General features: G+C 49.0%; 1 protein-coding gene across 2 annotated transcripts in view; it reads left to right on the plus strand.

Annotated features, from left to right (window-relative positions):
- The window catches only part of FRMPD1 (FERM and PDZ domain containing 1), a 65,988-nt gene that overhangs the window by 40,309 nt on the left and 3,897 nt on the right, over positions 1-21,782 (plus strand). The window contains exons 6-16 of one of the 2 annotated variants that reach the window (XM_059657370.1): positions 1,751-1,864; positions 4,112-4,219; positions 6,649-6,744; positions 8,786-8,911; positions 10,088-10,207; positions 11,410-11,546; positions 13,368-13,494; positions 13,615-13,710; positions 16,037-16,219; positions 16,983-17,130; positions 19,353-20,147. In XM_059657370.1, coding sequence (XP_059513353.1) covers positions 1,751-1,864; positions 4,112-4,219; positions 6,649-6,744; positions 8,786-8,911; positions 10,088-10,207; positions 11,410-11,546; positions 13,368-13,494; positions 13,615-13,710; positions 16,037-16,219; positions 16,983-17,130; positions 19,353-20,147 — 2,050 coding nt within the window. The remainder of the gene's footprint in view (positions 1-1,750; positions 1,865-4,111; positions 4,220-6,648; positions 6,745-8,785; positions 8,912-10,087; positions 10,208-11,409; positions 11,547-13,367; positions 13,495-13,614; positions 13,711-16,036; positions 16,220-16,982; positions 17,131-19,352; positions 20,148-21,782) is intronic. The other variant, XM_059657371.1, reaches the window with a different exon arrangement.

A 21,782-nucleotide genomic window follows, 5' to 3' on the forward strand; every position in this document is an offset into this window, starting at 1 on the left:
AATCCTACGAGGCAGATAAATTTGTAAGCCCCCCCCCCCCCTTTTTTTACAAATGAGAACATTGGGGCTTCACACACCCATGGTCTCCTGTGAAGAAATGGGTGGAGCTGGGTTATTCTCCAGGTAGTTAGACTCCAGAACCCACGCTCATTAGCAGTGTGCTCTTCTGCCTCCTAAAACCATACTGTTGTCATAAAATGACATTGGCAAACCCAGGGCAGGGTGGCGGGAGGAACTGCATAAAGATAAAGAAATATTTCCCAACTTCTCCCTTCAGGTCCCTTTTAAGCATTGATTCTTAGTTCTACAAAAACATGCACATAGAGCTTTTATCAGCTTAGGTCTGCCTCTTTCTGATGGATTAATTTAGAACCCAGGGAGAACTGAGAATAATGGGTCTTAGCCTTTAAATGGTCTCTCTTTAATATCGGACGGCTCAGGTGGGTGGCTTGAGATGCCAAGGTACACAGGTAGCCGAGTGGACACTGAGGTGTAAAGTGTGGGAGCTGTGGGTTGGGCTTTCATGACAGGGAGCGTATTTTTTCAGCAGCTCGTCTCATGGTTGGATGATCCCACCTGGGAGAGAAGCCCTTCTTCCCTGTGTCTCCCACCAACTAGTCCTAGCTCAGAACAAGTCAACCTTGTATGACATAGCTCTTCAGAGTTTTGGAAGCGTGGCCCTCTCTTCCCCATCACGTCTTCATTATATGGCATGTTTCTCTGAATTCTCTCTTCTCTGATAACTTTCTGGACAGATTCCAGTTTTGTGGCGACCCTCCCAAATGATGGCACCCAGAAAGGAATAGCACCATCTCTGGGCAACCTTTATGAGTACCACGGGGAACAGAGGGTGAAGTTGCAGCATGCACCAAGAATACTAGTGAAGCTCAAGATTGGGTTAACATTTTAGCAGGCCCAATCATGTTTTTGGCTTGGGTGAAACTTGTGGTTGACCAAAAACTGAGCTGCTTTTCAGTCCCCTGCCCCCATCACACACTGTGCAATTGATTTTTTTTGATCCTCAGTACCACGCTTCGCATTGCTTTGGCCTAGTGTTCTGGCATGCTGGTATTTTACAGTCAGGGAGTTGTGGCTGATTTGTACAGTCATCAGCTATAGTCAGTCTCCCTGTCAAGGAACCGCTTCCCACGTCTCCGCCCCTTCTTCCATTATCCAGCCAGTGGGTGTTCTGTATCCTGCTCCAGCTCTGGGCCTGACTCTGGCTGGGTTGCTTTCCCGAGGGTGAGGAAGAATAGCAGTTGCCTCCACAGACTCCTTTTCTTTCTGCGTCTCTCCTTGTTCTGCCCCTGACTTCCCATTCCTTTGAGTCTTTAGGGTGGTGGTGGTTGTACCTGTTGCTTTGATCCCTCACTTTACTTTGTTCTCTTCAGCTCTTGACAGCCCTGCCCCCCTATGCCCTCTTATATTTGTTCTTGATGGTTGCCTGGCCTCTGACCCATAGCTGCCCCTGGTCCTCAAGATTCTGTTATACCCTTTTTAGATTCCTAGTCCCTTTACCTTTCCTCCCAATTTTTTGCTGCCTGAGATCTGATGACACCTTGCAGCTCCATGTCATTCACAGGCTTGGTAAGTCCCACTTCTCTGACTCCATCTAAGGCGTTGCTAAACATTGACAAAGATTGAGCCAAAAGGGATCCTGAGTTGCTTAGTTAGAAATCAGAACAATTTTGAGTAGAAGTCAGCTAGTTTTGAATCCACCTAATGGCTCTGCATCTGGCCTTCTCCACAGGGGGATTATAGGAGACCTTACCCAATATTTTGCAAGAATGAAGGAATACTGCTATGTCCACAGGACCCTGGCCTACTAATCTGGAGTCCTCTCATCAAAAGAAATATGACCTTGGTTAGCTCTGACTTGTTTTGGGTAACTCTGTGTTGGTTTTTAGTGATCAATGTCTGAAAGCTCTCTGACCATCTCTTGTCTTGGATTTTGCCAAGAATGAACAAGCTTACTAATATGTGTTTTCTTGAATCTTCCATATTTGTTTCCTGGGAAACTTGATACTTAACCACTTTTAGTTTCTTAATATTTCTTCCATTCTCTGTTCTGTGGGTGATGCCGACTGATGCATATAATAGGCCCATCAACCCCTTGTAGTCACTGGGATAGGAGTCTTGAATACATTCAAAGCAGTGTGGTAGTCTCATCACTATTTTGGGTTGTAATTTTCTCTTTCCTTTATTCCTTCTATCTCTTCTGGTTGGAAAATCATTCTGTTTGAAAAACAAAGCAAATCGAGGTTAAGTAATTTCTTCAGTTGAGGGTGTACCTCTTCTCTGGAAACATTGCTATTTCCCCCTCACTGTCTACGGAACTTTTTAAAAAAAAACAAACTATATATTCGAAATACTGAATCATAGTCATGAACCCTGTCACACCAAGGTCCTAGTTGCCATAAGATCTTATTTATCTGCTTGCATTAAAACTTCAGGGCCACGTGTTCACTTCCTGTGTTTCATGGCATTGGTCTATTGACATCTGAGTCTATGAACATTGTTTCCAGCAGTTTCCCCGATTGCTGTTCTCTGTCTCTTCCCTCAGCTACACAGAATGTGGCTCCATCCTGGGACTCTTACACATGTAAACATTCTCGAGGCTGTCCTAGAGGATTTTCCAGGTTCAGGACATGGGATTTCAGGCTGGGAAATAGCATATCATGATTTCACCCAAGAAGATCACATCCTATTGGTCTAGACCAGGGGTGGGCAAACTTTTTGACTCAAGGGCCACAGTGGGTTCTTAAACTGGACCGGAGGGCCGGAACAAAAGCATGGATGGAGTGTTTGTGTGAACTAATATAAATTCAAAGTAAACATCATTACATAAAAGGGTACGGTCTTTTTTTTTTTTTAGTTTTATTCATTTCAAACGGCGGGATACGGCCCGCGGGCCATAGTTTGCCCAGGCTGGTCTAGACAGTGGCCGGCAAACTCATTAGTCAACAGAGCCAAATATCAACAGTACAACGATTGAAATTTCTTTTGAGAGCCAAATTTTTTAAACTTAAACTATATAGGTAGGTACATTGTTATTAACTTAATTAGGGTACTCCTAAAGCTTAGGAAGAGCCACACACAAGGAGTCAAAGAGCCGCATGTGGCTCGCGAGCCGCAGTTTGCTGACCACGGGTCTAGACCATGTAAGTTACTGTTTATTGTAAGTGTCACAATTTAGTCTGATATGATCTAAGCCAAGGGCTTGACCACATACTCTACCAACCTGTGATGACTCTTTTTACCTCTGAGGAGAAGAGGTACCAACCAAAAGATGAGAAGAGCAAAGAGGGGCCAAGAGTAAATCACAGGGGTGAGACCTTCCGGGACCCCTGGAGGTGGTCTTTCTGGTCCAACTCCCCACATTGTGCTGGAGGGAAGACTGGAGGCCAAAGAGGGTCAATGGCTTGGCCAAAGTCGCGCGCGCACACACACACACACACACACACACACGCACACGCACACACACACGAGCCACACTCACACCAACACACCAAACTGGTTTCCTTCCATAAGAATTTGTGTTTGAGGTAGTTCTCACAGCTGCTGAGCAGCACAACTCGAATTGCAGTTGAGGTCCCCTTAGTCACAGGCCAGTTCTCTTTGTCTTCATCAGACCACAGTCATTTTTGTATTGAATATTTGATCATTCTCAGACACATAGAACATCGTGGGGGTTAGGATCCCTAGATTTTATGAAAAGAGATCGTTAATGGAATGCCATCCTTCTCTGTGGGTGTTAACTGAATCCTTAGCAGTTGTCGGAGTTTTTGTTTTTAAGAATGAGAAGGTGTGTGTGGCTCTTGTGAAAGTCCTGTTCTAAAACGTGTCATGTTAATTTGGTGAACAAGAATAGATCGATCTAGAGACAAATGGTAGGGAGGGGGAATTCGAGAGCAACTAAAGGACTTGTATGCATGCATATTAGCATAACCAATGGACACAGACACTGGGGCGGTGGGGGCTTGCCCAGGATGGGAATGGCTGGGGCTGGGGGGTGGGGTCAATTGGGGAAAAAGGAGACATATGTAAAACTTTAGACAATAAAAAGAATGATAATAATAAAAATAAAACGTGTCACGTTACTGCTTTGCAGGGAGTCCCCAAGTCATCCTTCCTGACCGAGGAGAAGAGAGCCAGGCTGAAGACCAACCCTGTGAAGGTACACTTCGCTGAGGAAGTGCTCGTCAGCGCACACAGCCAGGTGTGTCCTGGGCAGGGCATTGCAGTGACTCTGCGTGAGGCTGGTGAGCTGCCCTCTTGGCACACAGCAGCCTAAGACTCTGGAATCCCACAGCATAGAGAGGATGCAGAGGACGTGCGGTGGGTTTGCTAGGGGCTCTGTGCACCCCCGGGGAGATGCAAGCTCTCATGGGAAGAGTTCTCTCTGGGGGCTCTGGGAGGGGACCAGGGAGAAAAGCACTGGGTGTGGCTCTCTGTTATTCTGTGGCGCCATTCTCCCGCCCATGAAATTCAACAGATTCCAGCTGTTAAGTTCTGCTTTTGAGTCTTTAAACTCACTATTCCCTCTGAAGGTGATATACAATGGTAGTGATGATGGTAAGTAGGAATGGCTTTTTTATTTTTTAAGAGCCCATCTATTGAATCTCTATTGTGTGAACCTAAACTGTTTGTGTACATAATCCTTAGTCACCACAATACTCTGCAAGGAAGGTATTGTAACAAAAGAAGAAGCCGAGGCTTAAAGAGGTTAAGAGAATTAACCTCTGAGATCACATCGCAAAACAACAACAAAAAACAACAGGAGCCCAGGTCTCTGTTACTGCCGTTCTTTTGTGTTCTACCTTGACATGCTGTTTAGCTCCTTTGATATGAAGGGAACCAGGGTTGTGGGTTCAGAAGACATATTAGTAAAGAGAAAATATTGGCCGAAGTTTGATGTTTTTAATGTGGACTGTTAGATAAAAGACTCATTCATAATCTACACATTTTCCTCCAGTAGTCTGTAGCTTTTGCCATTCTGAATTCAGCAACCACTATTAGATTTTGAAATTTCCAGGTTAGAGCTTGTCCTTATCTTCTCACATAGAGACCAGCAAGTGGGGAGTCCTGGCCATTTAAACAAGAGATCCGGGTGATCAGGTTCACATCTGCAGAGCCCTTATTTTCTACATGTCCTGCTGCCTAACAGACCACACTACGTTCGACCTGAGAGGGAAAGGTGGATTTGTTCAGGAAAGGGCCCATGGGAGGCCCAATGCATTAATCAGAAAAGACCCAAGATCTGTCACTCAGCAATATTGGAGTCTCTGTGTGTTCACATTTATGAAAATGAGTTGAACCTCTTCATCACATTAAATTTAGATTCAACATGTGATATTGTTTTAAATGTAAGATTTCCTTCTCTCTTTTTTAATGTTTTTAATGATTTCAGAGAAAGGAAGGTCAAGGGAGAGAGAGATAGAAACATCAATGATGAGAAATATTGGCCAGATATCGTTGATGGGCTGCCTCCTGTACACCCCCTGCTGGAGATCAGGCTCACAACTGGGCATGTGCCCTGACCAGGAATCGAACTGTGACCTGGTTCATTGGTCGATGCTCAACCACCAGCCGGGCTCAACATGTGTTTTTAAGAGTAGTACACAGTGATGAGACGTAGGGGCTAGAACCCACTAACAACACTGGTTCCAGCTTGGATCTCGGTGACTCTAGAACAGCCGTGGGCAAACTACGGTCCGCGGGCCGGATCTGGCCCGTTTGAAATGAATAAAACTAAAAAAAAAAAAAAAAAAGACCGTACCCTTTTATGTAATGATGTTTACTTTGGATTTATATTAGTTCACACAAACACTCCATCCATGCTTTTGTTCCGGCCTCTGGTCCAGTTTAAGAACCCATTGTGGCCCTCGAGTCAAAAAGTTTGCCCACCCCTGCTCTAGAACCTCTCGCTGGTTCTGGAGGACGCTAGCCCCAAGGACGCTCTTTATTTGCATTAAACACTCAGAGGTCCGTTGTTATGAGCGCTGGCCCTGGGGCATTCTCCAGACCCAAAGGGAGCATCCCCTGCCCTGCTCCACCTCTGGAATTCTGGCTGGCGTGGGGTCACCAAACACTGACCAGGCCTCTGCCTCCTTTCCAAAAAGCCCTCCGAGAGTGGCGATTCCTTAGGAGATCCCAAGAGTATGGGGTGATGGTTGGAATGAGTGGAGGCAGAGAGCAGCCCTCTGCCCTTTGGTGATGCTTCCCTACCGGGAATACTGCAGTGAAACGGGACAGGGGGAGGGGAAGTCTCAAGGGTTTCACTCCAACCTCACCAGGAGCAGGAGCAGGTTGTACCTGCAGCAGGCAATAAACAGGAGGAACTCATCTCATTGTACCTGCTTGTCATCTGACTTGTTAAACTGCATCCCCTAAGGATGGCAGCCAGCAGTGAGGTATCAGCTGATGATTCCGGTGCGATGCTATCAGCATGCCCCCGTCTCTCGGGTCCCACGTCACTTGAACAAATCGAGCCTGTCTCTGTGGCATAGGCCGCGCCCATTGGAGCAATCTCCAGATGCAGGAATCACACCGTGGCATGAGGAGGAGGCGAGGGAGGACCTGTTCTCCGCACCACGCAGGGCCGGAGGCAGGAAGGGCCAGCTTCACCCCTACCCTTGTGTTTTCCAGGGAAATTCTCTGTTGTGTATGCCCAACGTGCTCAAGCTGTACTTGGAGAATGGACAGACCAAAGCTTTCAAGTTTGAAGCAGACACCACTGTGAAGGTATTAAGAGTAAACCTGAATCTCTTCCCCAGTGAGAATTTGCTGGCCCCCGGGATCCCCCGCATCTTGCCCTGCGGCTGCCTTGGTGGTCTCCCAACCACCATCGTCTGAGCACCTGCAAGAAGCCAAGCACTGTGTTATCTCATTAGTTGTACAGCCACCCAGCAAGATTTCATCACCCTCTTGCAGGGGAGGAAATCAGGGCTCAGAGAGGTGAAGTGACTTGCTTTCACCATTAACCACCGGACTTCCCTGCCTCTTGTATGTGATCCCCCACCCCATCTGCTACCCAAAAGATAAAGCAGCTCAAAACCCAGATGAGATGTCAGGGCAGGCCCAGGCCTCTGCATATTCTGTCCTGAGTTGAAATCAGTTTCACTTACATTTAACACGCTCCCCCTACAAGATGCTCTGGGCAGAGAGTGAGGTAGAGAGCGAGGCAAAGGGTGGGCACTGTATTCCAGGAGCTTGCTCCCTACTTGAGGGAGGAAAGACATTCAAGGAGCACCCAGTAGTTGAGGGCAGGATGGAGAGGGCTGTAAGGAGAGGGACAAGGAAGTGCTCAGTGTAGGGGTAAGAGTCCACCTGTTCCATCCGGTCAGGACACCAGAGAAGGCTTTGGAACGGAGCTGGATCTGAGCTGAGCTTTGAAGGGCAACTAAGAATTGAACAAGGGCAGGTGGGAATGGGCTGCTGGGGGATAGGGGTGGAGGGGGCACATCAGTCTCAGGGGGTCACGTTAACTGATGCAGAGAGCCAGTCAGATGAGCACTGCCCTGTTCGGGGTATTACGTTCTCAGCGAGTTCAGTGGATGAGAGGCAATAAGCGAGAAACCAAATCTAGTGTGTACTGAACACTTGCCATCTGCCAGGTACTGTTCTACGTGCCCTATATGGGAAATTAATTTAATGTACACAACAACCCTATGAGATAGTGTTAACATTGTTATTATTTTACAGACCAAAAAGAGAATGAGGCATAAAGAGAGGAAGCAGTTTATCCCGGGACATACAGCTAGCAAGTGGTAGTCTAGTTGTAGAACCCATTCACTTAGTTTTAATATACTGTCTTTCACTGAAGAACATAGCTTAGCTCTAGCCAGTTTTGGCTCAGTGGATAGAGCGTTGGCCTGCGGACCAAAGGGTCCCAGGTTCGATTCCGGTCAGGGGCACATGCCTGGGTTGTGGGCTCGGTCCAACGTGCAGCGGGCAGCCAATCAATGATTCCCTCTCATCATTGATGTTTCTAGCTCTCTCTCTCCCTCTCCTGTCCTCTCTGAAATCAATAATAATAAAAAAAGAACATAGCTTATGTTGAAGAAAATAATACTAAATAGTGATGAGGGAAATAAACAGGACCCTAGGACGGAAAATGGCAGGGCAGTCAGATTTAGATACAGTGACCAGAGAAGGCCTCTCTGAAGAGAAAGAAGCAGCCTTGTGAACAGCAACGGGGGAAGTGTGCCCGGCAGTGGGAACAGCATGTGTGAATGCCTTGAGGCAGCAGAGACCTGGTGATGGCCAGGGGCCGCTGTGGCATCGCATCTCTATCGGCACAGTATGAATGATCCCATCCGATCAGCGACTCTAAATAGGCATCACTATCCTCCATTTTCTCAGGAAGAAACAGGTTCAGAAGCATCTGGTTAATTTCTCACCGCTACAGAGCAGGTGGGTGCCGGGGTTCAATCTGGTAGGCAGTTGAAGATGCAGACTCCAGAGAGAAGATGAATCCGCTGACCTTAAAGGGAGGCATCAGCCCCCGAGGGGTGGCTGTGGTCTTCCAAGTAACGCAAGAGAGGAGAGCTGTATGGGCGGCCTGAGGAGGGGGTGCCGCGCCAGGAGGGGCATGAGACGTCTCATGGGTGTCCTGTCAAGATTCAGCTGCCTGCGTTGGCAGTGGACCCAGTGAGCACCCGCCTTTCTCTCCCCAGCTGCACCGAGGAGAAGAGAGAAGGCCAGGGAAGGCCTCCCTGTTCTGGGCCTGAGCCTGAGGGCCAGCCTGCTCCTCAGGTGACCCCCATGCCTCTCTGTGTGGCAGGACATCATCCTCACGGTGAAGGAGAAGCTGTCGATCCGATGTACGGAGTACTTTGCGCTGGTCCTGGAAGAGCAGTACAACGTCTCACGGCTGCACCTGCTGCATGAGGAGGAGCTCATCCAGCAGGTATGACCTGCTCCTGCTCCTGCGCCTGCTCCTGGTGAGGAGATCCGGGCTGGGCAGCTGCGTGCCTCAGCCAGGACCTTGGGGCACAGGGCTCAGCACATCGGCAGGTTTGATGCACTTCCTTGTGCCAAGAAGGCACAGAGTCACTCCGCCTGGAGGTAACAGGACTAGAGTCAGGCCTGATTTTCCCATGTGGCCCCATTTTGCAGATGTGGAAACAGAGGCTTAGAGAGGTAAGGTGACGTACTCAAGGTAACACAGCCAGTCGAGCCCCATCTTTTGCTTCAGCTCGGATGAACTTCCCCTGAGCGTGCTGCCTCTGAGATGTCAGGGAAGCATTTGTTGCTGTGTCTAAGCCCTTTTTGTGAGACTCACCCCAGTGCCGGTCCCTGAGGGCAGGACAGAACAAACAGTCCCTCTGCACCACGCAGTCTTTCGGCCATTCAGTGATTTGCTGTACCAACTGTTCAAAGCCAACACAGGTCAGTTCAACAAATCCTTGTTGAGTGTGTCCTCTTACCAAGAGGAGTAGGATCTCCACAATTGGAAAAGGAGAGGGGGCTTTTTAAGCAGGGCAACAGCATGAGCGAGACATGACCTTGTGCAAGCCACTCCCAGCATTCCTCATTGCAGAGGGAGTCTGACTCTACTCACCCTCCTCCCATTACTGGTGCTTGCACACGTTTTTTAAAAATCACTTCTGTTCTATCAGCATTGGGAAAGCGAAACACATTGAATCCCTAAGATAGTTTAAGTGGGGGGAAAAGGTACAGAATATATATATAATGTAGATTATACTATTATTTGTAGGAAAGAAAGCATGAATAGGAGCATGTATGATATTTATACAGAGACTGTTTCTGGAAGGGCTTAAAAGAAACTGGAGATTTCTTTCCAAAAATTTCTCCTGGGAAGGGGAATAGGTTAACGGAGTCAGTGGGAAACTTTGCTCTTTTGAGCCTTTTACATTTTATACTCCTGGGAAAGTCAAATTAGGAGCCGAGGCCTACGCTGCCTTGGGAAACACTAAATTGAAATCTCTGGGAACTGTCTTTCATGGTCTTTTTTTTTTTTTTTAGGTGTTTTTGTTGTTGTTGTTTTTAGTTTTTTTGTGTGTGGAATAATTGCAGGAACAAAGGCAGCTAAGATTAATAGTATCTCCCTTCCCCATCGCAGGTGGTGGAAAAGGAAGAGCTACAAGACTACCGCTGCCTCTTCAGGGTGTGTTTTGTTCCCAAGGACCCCCTGGACCTCCTGAAAGAAGACCCCGTGGCCTTTGAATACCTCTATCTGCAGGTGACTGGCTCCGTGCTTCCTAAAATAACAGTGGTTGTTCTCAAGTTGCAATTGGGTGTTTTTTTTTAAATTAAATTTTAATTGCCAACACTGTTGCAGGTGTTCCCTATTTCCCGCCCCCCTGTGCCCGCCTCCACGCATCCCCGCCCCCTCCCCAGGCCTTCACCACACTGTGGTTTGTGTCCATATATGTTCATTAGCTAATCCCTTCACCTTCCTTTAACCAGTCCCCACAGCCTCCCTCCCCTCTGACCTCTGTCCGTCTGTTCAATGTATCCATGCCTCTGGCTCTATTTTGTTCATCATTTTATTTTGTTCATTAGATTCCAAATACTAGTGAGGTCATATGGTATTTGTCTTTCTCTGCCCGGCTTATTTTGCTTAGATGGACCTAGAGATTGGGTTATTTTGAACATGAGCTCAAGGCAATTAAGCAACTCCCTGGTGTAGATTATCTTTATCTGAAGAAGAATGGGCCCTGAATATCCCTTACAATTCCTTTTTCCATCAAGGAGTTGCGATCTTCGGAGATTAGTGATGTATTAATGAAATTTAGGCTGTCCTCAATGTAGATGCTACATTTCCTAACGCCATTTAAGATCTTTAGAGTTACAGTTTTTATTGCTAAAAGAGGCTTTAGTGCTTCAAAGCTTTATTTTACAAACGATGAAAGGTCACGTGATTTGCCTGGGTCACCCATTTAGTGGTGAAGCCAAAAATGGCTTCCTTGGTCCCTGTAGCCTTTTGCTGCCCTTCCTCTACCTCCATAGGTGAAATTTACTATGTCATTTTTATTCTGATGAAAAGGAATCATTTGGGAGGCATCAGTCTTTTACAGATGAGGGAATTCACACTAGGTGGATTGACTTGCCCAAAGTCTTACAGAAATGACGGTAGCAACTAATAACAGCAATACTTTATTTTTGCGTAGTACTGTGCCCCTCATGCCTGCTTTCAGAAGCGTTATCTAATTTAAACCCCACAGAAACCACCTAAGGTAGACGTAACTATCCCCCTTTAGCAACGGGAGGGACAGCCATGTTCAGAGCGTCTTAGTAACTTAACCGAGGTCAGACGGCCAAGCACAGGCAGAGCCAGGGCTGGAGGCTGAGCTCCTGGGCCTGCTGCCTTTGGCTTGAGAGAACTAGGAGCACAGTTCCTCTGTTGCTGGTTCCCAGTGCCCCTGATCCCATCTCTTCCAGAGCTGCAGCGACGTGCTCCAGGAGCGCTTTGCTGTGGAAATGAAGTGCAGCTCTGCGCTGAGACTTGCGGCCCTGCACATCCAGGAGCGGATCTACGCCTGCGCCCAGCCCCAGAAGATCTCTTTGAAGTACATAGAGTGAGTGGTGGGGCCTCCTCTGACCCCTCAGCAGCTGCTGTGCCGTGCTGTGCCGTGTGGGTAATCCGCTGGCCCCTAGCCAGAACGGCCAGATTCCACAGAAAGCTGAGACTCACCTACCTAGCCTTCTGTCCCTTGTCTTTCTATCCAATTTCCTCTCCACCCTCTCCCACCCAGCCGGGCTCCCCCAGATGTCAGACTCTGGCTGCTCCCTCTGGGGCAGATGCCAAGTCCAGATAGAGTGACACAGGATCCCTTTGTAAGTTCCCAGTTCCCTGGAGAATGCATAGGGAAGCCTTTTGATAACTTCAATGAGAAGCTCCGATAAGGGCAGGAATGCCTTGAAAATTAATGTGTGAACCAATTATGTTGCATTATATTCTGACTAAGGAAGTTTCAGATCCTGGGATTCCAACACCACCTAATTCTTAGCTGAAAATTTGCTCTTGGCAGTATCACCCAGGTTTGGTAACCCCCTCACCAAATCTCAGCTCTGTTGTCCTATCTGGCATCAGAGTCAAATGAGAGTCAAATTTAAAAATTGAAACAGATCTAGGGCTCTGTCCCTGATGTACTGGGTCAAATCTCTAGAGAGCCGGACCTGAGAATCTGTATTTTAACAAGTTTGTTGGAGACTTTTGAGGCTGTTAGGGTAGCACCATTCTGAAGCACGACCTCAGGGACTCACAGGTGCTACGTGCTGCCCCTGAGAGTGTGTTATACATGCTGGGTCATTATTTGTCACGTACTAGTACATTATAGTGAAAAAAGATCAAGGTTGCCCTAACCGGTTTGGCTCAATGGATAGAACATCGGCCTGCGGACTGAAGGGTCCCAGGTTCGATTCCAGTCAAAGGCATGTACCTTGATTGCGGGCACATCCCCAGTAGGGAGTGTGCAGGAGGCAGCTGATCAATGTTTCTCTCTCAAAGATGTTTCTAACTCTCTATCCCTCTCCCTTCCTCTCTGTAAAAAAGCAATAAAATATATTTTAAAAATACTATGATAAATAAAATTAAACTACAATCTGAAGAGCTTTAAAAAAAAAAAAAAAGATCAAGGTCTCCTGCTCTGATTAACAAAATATCACACTGCACCAAGAGTAATAATCTCCCAGAAAGATCAGTGGGGTTTTCCTGAATAGCTGGGGCTTTTGTATATGTGTTGGGGTGAGGGGTAAGAAATATATATAAATATATTTATAAACATATATATTATGTACTTACATAAAATACCCTATATAATAAGAGTCTAATATGTAAATCGGCCAAACTGCAGGATGATCGGTGGAACAACCAGTCACTATGATGTACACTGACCACCAGGGGTCAGGCGCTCAATGCAGGAGCTACCCTCAGCCTGAAAGCCCCAGGCCAGCCAAGGCAGGTGCCCACAGGGCCCCCGATTGCCCCGCAGGTTTCCCTGCAGAGGGAGGCAACCAACTAGCAGCAGTCGGGGGGGGGGGGGGGGGGGCAGCGAGGGGGCGGCGTCAAGTTGGCCAAGGCAGGTGCCAGTGGGGGTCCCCCGATCGCCCCACTGGTCACCCCACAGATTGACCCTGATCACCTGTCAGGCCTAGAGACCTTACCCGTGTATGAATTTCGTGCACCAGGCCTCTAGTAAGTATATAAGATATTTCTATATATTTCTATGTATTCATACACACATAAATGTACATGTGTATGTATCTTCTGTTGGGAAAGAGGCTCAGCTGCAGTATTCTGAGAACGCTAAGTACCGAGTCAAATGTAATTATGCTCTTCAGCAGAGCCACCAAGGACACTGTAAAAATGAGCCTCCTTGTTCCATGTCTCATGGCAGGAAAGATTGGGGCATAGAGAACTTCATTTCTCCAACGTTACTCCGAAACATGAAAGGCAAAGACATCAAGAAAGCCATAAGCTTCCACATGAAGAGGAACCAGAACCTGCTGGAACCCCGACAGAAGGTAATGGAGGCCTGGCCCCGGCCGACCCACCCAGCTGTCTGGGGACCGCATCTGCAACATTGCCTTGATTGTAGCAAGTGAATAACTCTAACTTACGTCTTTTTTTTTCTTCTATTTAAGCAACTTATTTCCGCTGCCCAGCTACGTTTAAATTATCTACAGATCCTTGGGGAACTCAAGACATACGGCGGGAAGATCTTTAATGCTACTTTAATGGTACGTGTTAGAGAACCGTGGAACCCCACGCTTATGAGGGACCTTAGAAGTCCTCTGAAGTTCGGTGAACCTTGTGGCCTAACATTTTTTGAGAACTCTGTCAAGTACTGGAATTTGTTTGGGGAAGTAAATATTGGGGAGTGTTTCTTGTGCCCTCGCTTGGTGCTAGCGGCTACCGCGGGCCGGATCCGGCCTGTTTGAAATGAATAAAACTAAAAAAAAAAAAAAAAAAAAAAAGACCGTACCCTTTTATGTAATGATGTTTACTTTGAATTTATATTAGTTCACACAAACACTCCATCCATGCTTTTGTTCCGGCCCTCCGGTCCAGTTTAAGAACCCATTGTGGCCCTCGAGTCAAAAAGTTTGCCCACCCCTGTGCTAGCCCTATGGTAGGTGCTGGGGGAGGCAGAGCTGACATGATTTCCACCTTCCAATGATCGAACAAAGTAGCCACAAGACAAAGCAGAGCCACGAGAGACACACAGGGCGATGGCTGTGGGGTGTGAAGACAGAGGGTAGCACTGCCAGCTTCAGGTCAAGAATGGCAGGGGCAGGGGGTAAGGAAAGGCAAGAAGGTTGGATTTGGCCAGATTTCCGTATAGAGGAAAGGCATTTGGAGGGAAGGGTACTGTAAGCTATTTACTCTGGAGCTTTGGGAATATGAAGGTGGAGAGGGAAAAGTGGAAAGATAAGAATGTTAGACTGACTGCCAGGCTGGGGCCCCGATTATTCAGAAAAAGGGAAGAACTGAGGAGGGAAAGGAGAAGCAAAGGAGCCTTCTGCTCTGTTACCCGGTCCTCCCCCTGCTTCCTTCTTGGACCCGAGGCCCAGAGCTGTGTGCTTTTCAGCCGTCAGTGATGGGGCTGTGGCTGAAGGGAACTCTCCCCACCACTCAGTCAGCCCCAGAACTCTCCAGCACAAAGCCAGGCAATTTACCAATGAGAGAGTTTTTTTAAAAAAAAAAAACATTAACAAATCTTCTTTTAGTGGATTTAGTATGTCTCTCAGTCATTTACAGTGATGGGTCCATTTAATCAGATTGCTGACTTAACAATATAGATAGAAAAAGAGAATCCATGTTTTGAGAGCAAGATAGAGCAATCAGATCAAGCATGTCAAACTCGAGGCCCGCAGGCCGTATGCCTCGTTTATTTGGCCCGAGTTAGCCTTTGAGTTTGACATACTTGAGTCAGATAGTTAGGGGAAGGGAAAATTAGATGGCTTCTTAAACGAGTAAATGACCCAAAGGTTGAAGAGAGGCCAGAGCACAGAAAGGAAGGCTTGAAGGTACAAGAAAAGCTTCCCACTTTTCCCAAGGGCCAACCCTGCCCTCTCCCAGCTGTCCCCAGCCCCCCTTTACCATTACTATCTAAGGAAATAATTGGTAATGGGAAAAGAGACGACACTGAGCTGGCTCAGGGTGCTTGCTGGCCACTGGGGTTACACTGTAGATAAACACAGTCTGTCGTCAGGGAACTTGGCAGGGAATCTGAGACTTGAGAACAAATAATTACAATAAGAAGTCACAGCTCAGTGTTATGGGAGACATGGACAGGAAGTAGTGTGGGAACAGCACAGAGGAAAAGGACTATTCTGGTTTGAGGAGCCAGAGATCAGGCAGATAGTTTCTGTAATGTTTGCAGTAGGTTTTGACGGAAGCTTTTCAAGAAAAGTCAGGATTTCTGTAGGTAATGGTGGCAGGAAAGGGATTCCAAGAGGAATGAAATAGGCACATAGGTATGAAAATACAGAGAAAGATAAGTATCACGTGATCTCACTCATTTGTGGACTATAATGAACAACAGAAGCCGATGAACAAAAACAGATCCAGAGACAGAGAAGCATCGATCAGATGCTCAAACCTCAGAGGGAAGGTAGGGGAGGGCGGGGTAAGGGGCAGAGATCAACCAAAGGACTTGTATGCATGCATATAAGCGTAAGCGATGGACACAAACAACAGAGGGTGAGGGTGAGAGCAAGACTGGGGGGATGAGGGGACAATGGAGGCATAAGGACACATTTGTAATACCTTAATCAATAAAAAGTTTTAAAAAAAGAAAAGAAAATACAGGTTGCTTCGACGGAACAGGTAATAGCCTGGTTTGGCTCTCTATTGTGAAGGGTCTTGAAGAGATCATTTATACTTAATTTATCTGTCACTGGGGCCCAGTTCAGGCTGTTGCCTAACTTGGTAGTCCAGGGAGTGGCGGTGGGGACCTGAAATAAGAATCCGGAGTTTGCGGAGAGAGGTCTCTTGTCTTACATGTGCAGTGCATTTTACTAGCTGTGAGTGGGAACTAATTCCTCCTCTGCCCTTCTGCAGTTACAGGATAGAGAATCCTATGTTGCCCTTCTAGTGGGAGCCAAGTATGGGATTAGCCAAATTATCAATAGCAAACTCAACATCATGTCCACGTTGGCCGAGTTTGCAAACATCAGCCGCGTGGAGCTGACAGAAGAGTCTGAGAAAGTGAGCGTGGTCAAAGTGTACCTGCAGGACATCAAGGTAACACACCGGGGAGAGGTTCTGCATCCAGCTCCTGGGGTTGGGGGCTAACTTATTTTAGGGTAGTTTATATGCGTGTGGATATTTACAGTCTAAAGTCCAACATTTGCTTAAGAGGATGACTTGTCCGTTCTGTCCCATCAAAGGGAAAGTGGTAACCACGGTGCATTTTCCCGGGCAGGTCCTGAAAGGTTTCTTCGTATAAACTGAGCCTGACCTTGTGCTTTCCTGATGGGTTCAGAAACTTAGATGGGAGCACCAGATGGGACCAGAAAGGCTGTCCAAGAGTTTTGAGTGACAGCAATTAAAATGGGTAAATGATGTAGTGAACTTCCTGAGCCTCCCGGGGAGGTCCTGCATTTGTCCTGCCTTTCTTTGCTTTCATATCAACATGATCAGAGATGGTGCTTGATTCTTACCACCCTCTCTCTCCTCTGTTTGCTTTTGCTTCCTTTTCTAGGTCAGGTCTTGAAGGGGCCCCATTACATGAATGAGCAGAGTGGGGTGGGTGGTTTGGATGGGAGGCGAGGATAGGGGTCAGAGATGGAGAGGCAGGAGATACTGTGGAGTTTCGATGAGAGGAACCCACACATGCCTTTGCTCATTTCAAGTCTTAAAGGTGAGAATACAGGACGTGAAGCCTGCCTGGGGACCAGGGCTGGGTTTGCTTGGAATTTCTCATCAGTCCCATAGGGTCTTGTTGTCAGGCTTCGGGCTGTCCCTTCGCCCTTCCCAGGCTTAAGAGCTCTCTTTACCTTCCAAGGTTCTGACGTTGCTGCTGGAATCCAACAGTGCAAAAGACCTGGCCTGCCTGGTCGCTGGGTACTACAGGCTGTTTGTCGACCCGGTTACCTCCATCTTCCTCTGGCCGGGGAGCAAACAGCAGGTGCACCGAGTGTCTGCTGAGGAAGGTAAGGCACTGAGGCAGCCCCGGTAAGGATGGGCCCGTTTCACTGCCCGTCCTTGGGCAACAGTTGATCTTTCCAAAGTCCTAAGTAGAGAAGCTTTCTTTGTACCTGAGAGTCCCTAAAAATATAAAAGGTCTCCGATTGCCCTAGCCGGCTTGGCTCAGTGGATAGAGTGTCAGCCTGCGGATTGAAGGGTCTCAGGTTCGATTCCGGCCAAGGGCACAAGCCCTGGGTTGTAGGCTCGATCCCCAAGAGGGGCTGTGCAGGAGGCAGCCGATCAATGATTCTCTCTCATCATTGGTGTTTCTCTCTTTCCCTCTCCCTTCCTCTCTGAAATCAATAAAGAATATATTTTAAAAATAAAAATATAAAAGGTCTCTGAGTCCCTGTAGAATTTCCTAAAACCATCTCTAAGATCCGTTGTATCAGGTCTTTATTTGCCATCAGAAAGTGCTGTCAGTTATTTGTTCAGCAAGTTCAGATGGCCAGCCATGGCCGGGTAGCTCAGTTTATTAAGAGTGTCATCCTGATGCACCAAGGTTGTGGGTTCGATCCCCAGTCAGGACACATACAAGAATCAACCAATGAATGCATAAATAAGTGGGAAAAGTCAAGGTTTCTCTCTCTCTCTCTCTCTCTCTCTCTCTCTCTCTCTCTCTCTCTCTCTCTCCAGTTGTCTATTTTCATTGTACAGACACTCCCACCATGGCTAATTTCAAGCTACTGACTTGATGGCACTGTGTGGAGATGGGGAGAGATGCTCAATAGCATATCATTATGTAGCCCTTCCTCCATGTGGATAAAACATAAATAATCTCAAGAGCTTATATGACAGTAAGATAAAGTAAAATGATCAGGCAGTGACGAGTTTGGGGTATTTGTGAACTTGGCCTTTAACACAATTTAGAAACAAGGGGTGATGCCTTAGGGAGACACAGCAGAGTGGGAGCAGTGAAGTCGTGGAGGTCAGATGGCGGGAGGGCCTGCTTCTACCAGGGCAGGTGGCAGAGTCAGAGAAGATGCTGGGGGGAGGGGGACAGTATTTGAAACAGATCTCGAAGAACATGCTGGTGTAGGCCAGACGAAGGAGGGAGGAGAGATCGTTTGAAGCACGGGGGGCAGCATGGAGGCATGACACAGAGGGCAAGGTCATGAGTGTGAGAAGCTGTCTGTAGTGGCTGGAGCATGGGAAAGCTGCGGGGGCGGCCAGGCTGCCAAGGAGGAGTCAGGGCCGTTTTGGGGGGCCTTCGCTCTTGTGGGGGAGCTTAGGCCTTTCCCTGTGGGCAGGGGAAGCCATCAGAGGGTTTAAGTAGAGTGTGATGTTGATCAGAAGGCTTATGGTAGAGGAGAGACTGGGGACCTGGCTCAGTACTCCCCACCCTCACTCCATGGAGCCTTCCTGAGTACCAGCAGCTGGATGAGCTGTCACTCTCCCGAAAGCCTGGAGCACCAGTGGGTCCCCAAGACCAGGCTTCAGAATGGTGCCAGCCGAGCAGCCTCAGAATCGCCCACGGAGGCGCTAAAACACAGATTCCCAGGCCCCGCTCCCTAACTGTTTGACCCAGTACATCAGGGGTAAGGTCAAGGATCTGTTTTGGATTTTTTTTTAAATATATTTCTTTATTGATTTCAGAGAGGAAGGGAGAAGGAAAGAGATAGAAACATCAATGATGAGAGAGAATCATTGATTGGCTGCCTCCTGCACGCCCCACACTGGCAATGGAGCCCACAACCCAGGCATGTGCCCTTGGCCGGAATGGAACCTGGGACCCTTCAGTCCGCAGGCCGATGCTCTATCCACTGAGCCAAGCCGGCTAGGGCTGTTTTGGATTTTAAATATGATTCCCATCCGACTTTGATCCCAGACAGGACAGAGCTGAGATTTGGGGAGGAAACCTGTGCAATACTGCCCAAGCCAAGTGAAATCCAATCAAAGAAACAGCCCCCAAGTGTCTGGGGACAGATAGCTCTCCTTGGAAGTGGGGATGGAGGTAGTCCTGTCTCTTTCAGGGGGTTCCCATGGATGTGGGAAAGGAGGCCTGATGTTGTGTGGCCCACGGACCCTGTGCCGGTCACTATAGCGTGACCTGGGCCAGTCACCCGCCTGGACCTCAGCTTTCTAATCTGGAAACTGGAGGGCCAGCAGCGGGGACAAGGGGGGAGGGGGCGGCATGTGCCGGTCCCCAGGGGCTGTTTTGTGACCCTCCGCGTCCCCTGTGTTGCAGGCTACGAGTCCAGGGCGTGCAGTGACTCAGAGGAGTCCTCCGAAGTGGACTGCGTGCTAGAGCCCCTCTCTGACCAACACCTGCCAAGGCCGGGCGCCTGCAGATCGCCCGCAAAAGAGGAGCAGCCCCCCGGGGACAGCCCCGCGCCCGAGGTGGCCGGGAGCGGCCCGAGCGCCTGCGGGGCCAGCAGCGTGACGGACAGTGCCGAGTCCGAGGCGTCCGACTCGGCCAACACCGAGAGCCGAGGCTGCAGGACCAGCGGCTCGAGCGAGTCCATGGATGCCCTGGAGGAGGATGACTTGGACGCCTGCTCCTCCAGCAGGTCCGGCTTCTTCCACTTTGGCTCGCCAGGCTTCCCGGAGAGAGGCGAATCTGACAGCCAGGAGGAGAGGAGCAGGGTGGAGACCAGCGGCTTCCTCTGTCTCCTGGACCTGGCCCGGCGAGCCAGCCCTCAGCCCCAGAGGACGGAGCTCTCTGAGAGCCCCGCTCCCGGGACCTGCGGCTGGGCTCCAGACCCCAGAGCAGCCCGGCTGGACCCCGGGCTGTATGAGGGCAGCCAGACCGACTACTACAGCCTGTGCTCCAGCGTCTCCCCGGCCAGGCACCTGAGTGACAGCTCAGACAGCACAGCTTCCCGGCAGGGTGGGGGCCCGCCAGCCTGGGGCCGGCAGGGCTGGTCTGAGGCCCAGCCCAGCTCCACGCTGGAGGCCCTGGGCCCTGCCTACGAGGAGGGCAGCTCGGATGAGGAATACTACGATGCAGCTGACAAGCTCACACCCCCAGACACCCTCTCAGGTGAGCGCCCCCCCCCCCCAGCAGGTCTGCAGACTCGCAGGCAGGGACCAAGCTTGAGGGGGGAAACACATGAGTAAAGCCGGGTCATGGTCCTCTTCTGAGGAGGCTGCCCTGGGGTCCGTGGACTAAATTACAAGCATCATGACTTCGCCCGGCTGGTGTGGCTCAGTGGTTGAGGGTCGGGTGGACCTATGAACAAGGAGGTCACAGTTTGATTCCCAGTCAGGGCAAATGCCTGGTTTGTGGGCTCAGTCACCAGTAGGGGGTGTGCAAGAGGCAGCCAATCAATGATTCTCTCTTGTCATTGATGTTTCTGTCTCTTTCCCTCTCCATTCCTCTCTGAAATCAATAAAAATATATTTTTTAAAAGGAATCATGACTTCAAGTCAGACCTACAAGGAAGGTTCAGAGAACTGTGGGCAAGCAGCGATGGGCAAGGATGAGAGGCATTCACAGTGGGGATCCGGGAAGGCTTCCTAGAAGAGGTGGGAAAGTGCTGAGACTGGTAAGATAGACAGAATTTACACAGAAAGCACGGGTTGACAGGGGAGCCCAGCAGAAGGTAACAGATGTGTCATTACTGACCCTGAAGCTACATTCAATGAGGCCTCGAAGCAAGAAGAACCCACCTGGCAGGCTATGGTGGCCCCTTAAGGGACTCTGACGTAGGAAGACAGGGGGGCCTGTTGGCCTGTTTCTCTCAGGTTCCTCTTGCCTTCCTCCCTGTACAGTGGGCGAGTCCTTCCATACAAGTGACTTCCCAGCCGACCTGAGAGCCTTCCAGGACATTTACACACACAGACATTGAAGGTGACCCACGAGGAGCTGGGGACGCCACAGCCCTTGCAGTTCTGCTCCCGCCCTTTCCAGGTGCTGCCTGCCTGCAGTGGTTTCCCTTTGCTCGTGGAGAAAGGCCAGCGCCTTAGGTTGAGGCCTGTGAGACACGGCCTCTGTCTGCCTCTCTGCTCCTGAGCCCTCTCCCTGCTTCCTGCCACACAGGCCTCCTTGCCATTCTTTAAAAGGGCCAGGCTCGCCCTGGCCGGTTTGGCTCAGTGGATAGAGTGTCGGCCTGCGAACTGTAAGGTCCCAGGTTTGATTCTGGTCAAGGGCACATGCCCAGATTGTGGGCTTGATCCCCAGTAGGGGGACTTGTAAGAGGCAGCCGATCCATGATTCTCTCTCATCGTGGATGTTTCTATCTCTCTCTCCCTCTTCCTTCCTCTCTGAAATCAATAAAAATATATTTTAAAAAATAAAATAAAAGGGCCAGACTCTTTCCCACCCCTGGCCTTTGCACATGCTGCTCCTCACCCTGATCTTTGGTTGCTGATGCCCATTCATCTGTCAGCACCCCGACCCCCACCACCACCACCTCTAAAAATTCACTTTTTCTAGAAACTTTAACCAGACCACCAAGAGTAGGACAGGTCTCCCCAGGCCTGTCACACCTTCCTGCATCACCTGGGTGCTTCCTGCCTGGCACTTAGCACTGCCTGTAATTATGTGTTTATTTGTGTGATCTGGTGCTGGTATTTCTCTCCCTCACTTCACTGGAAACTCACTCGCCTGTGTCCCAGCACATAGCGCCTGGCAGTTGTTGCTGAGTGAATGAACGAACTCTCCACCATCTACAAT

Source organism: Myotis daubentonii, chromosome 11 (genome assembly GCF_963259705.1).
Source record: "Myotis daubentonii chromosome 11, mMyoDau2.1, whole genome shotgun sequence".
Lineage (NCBI taxonomy): Eukaryota > Metazoa > Chordata > Mammalia > Chiroptera > Vespertilionidae > Myotis > Myotis daubentonii.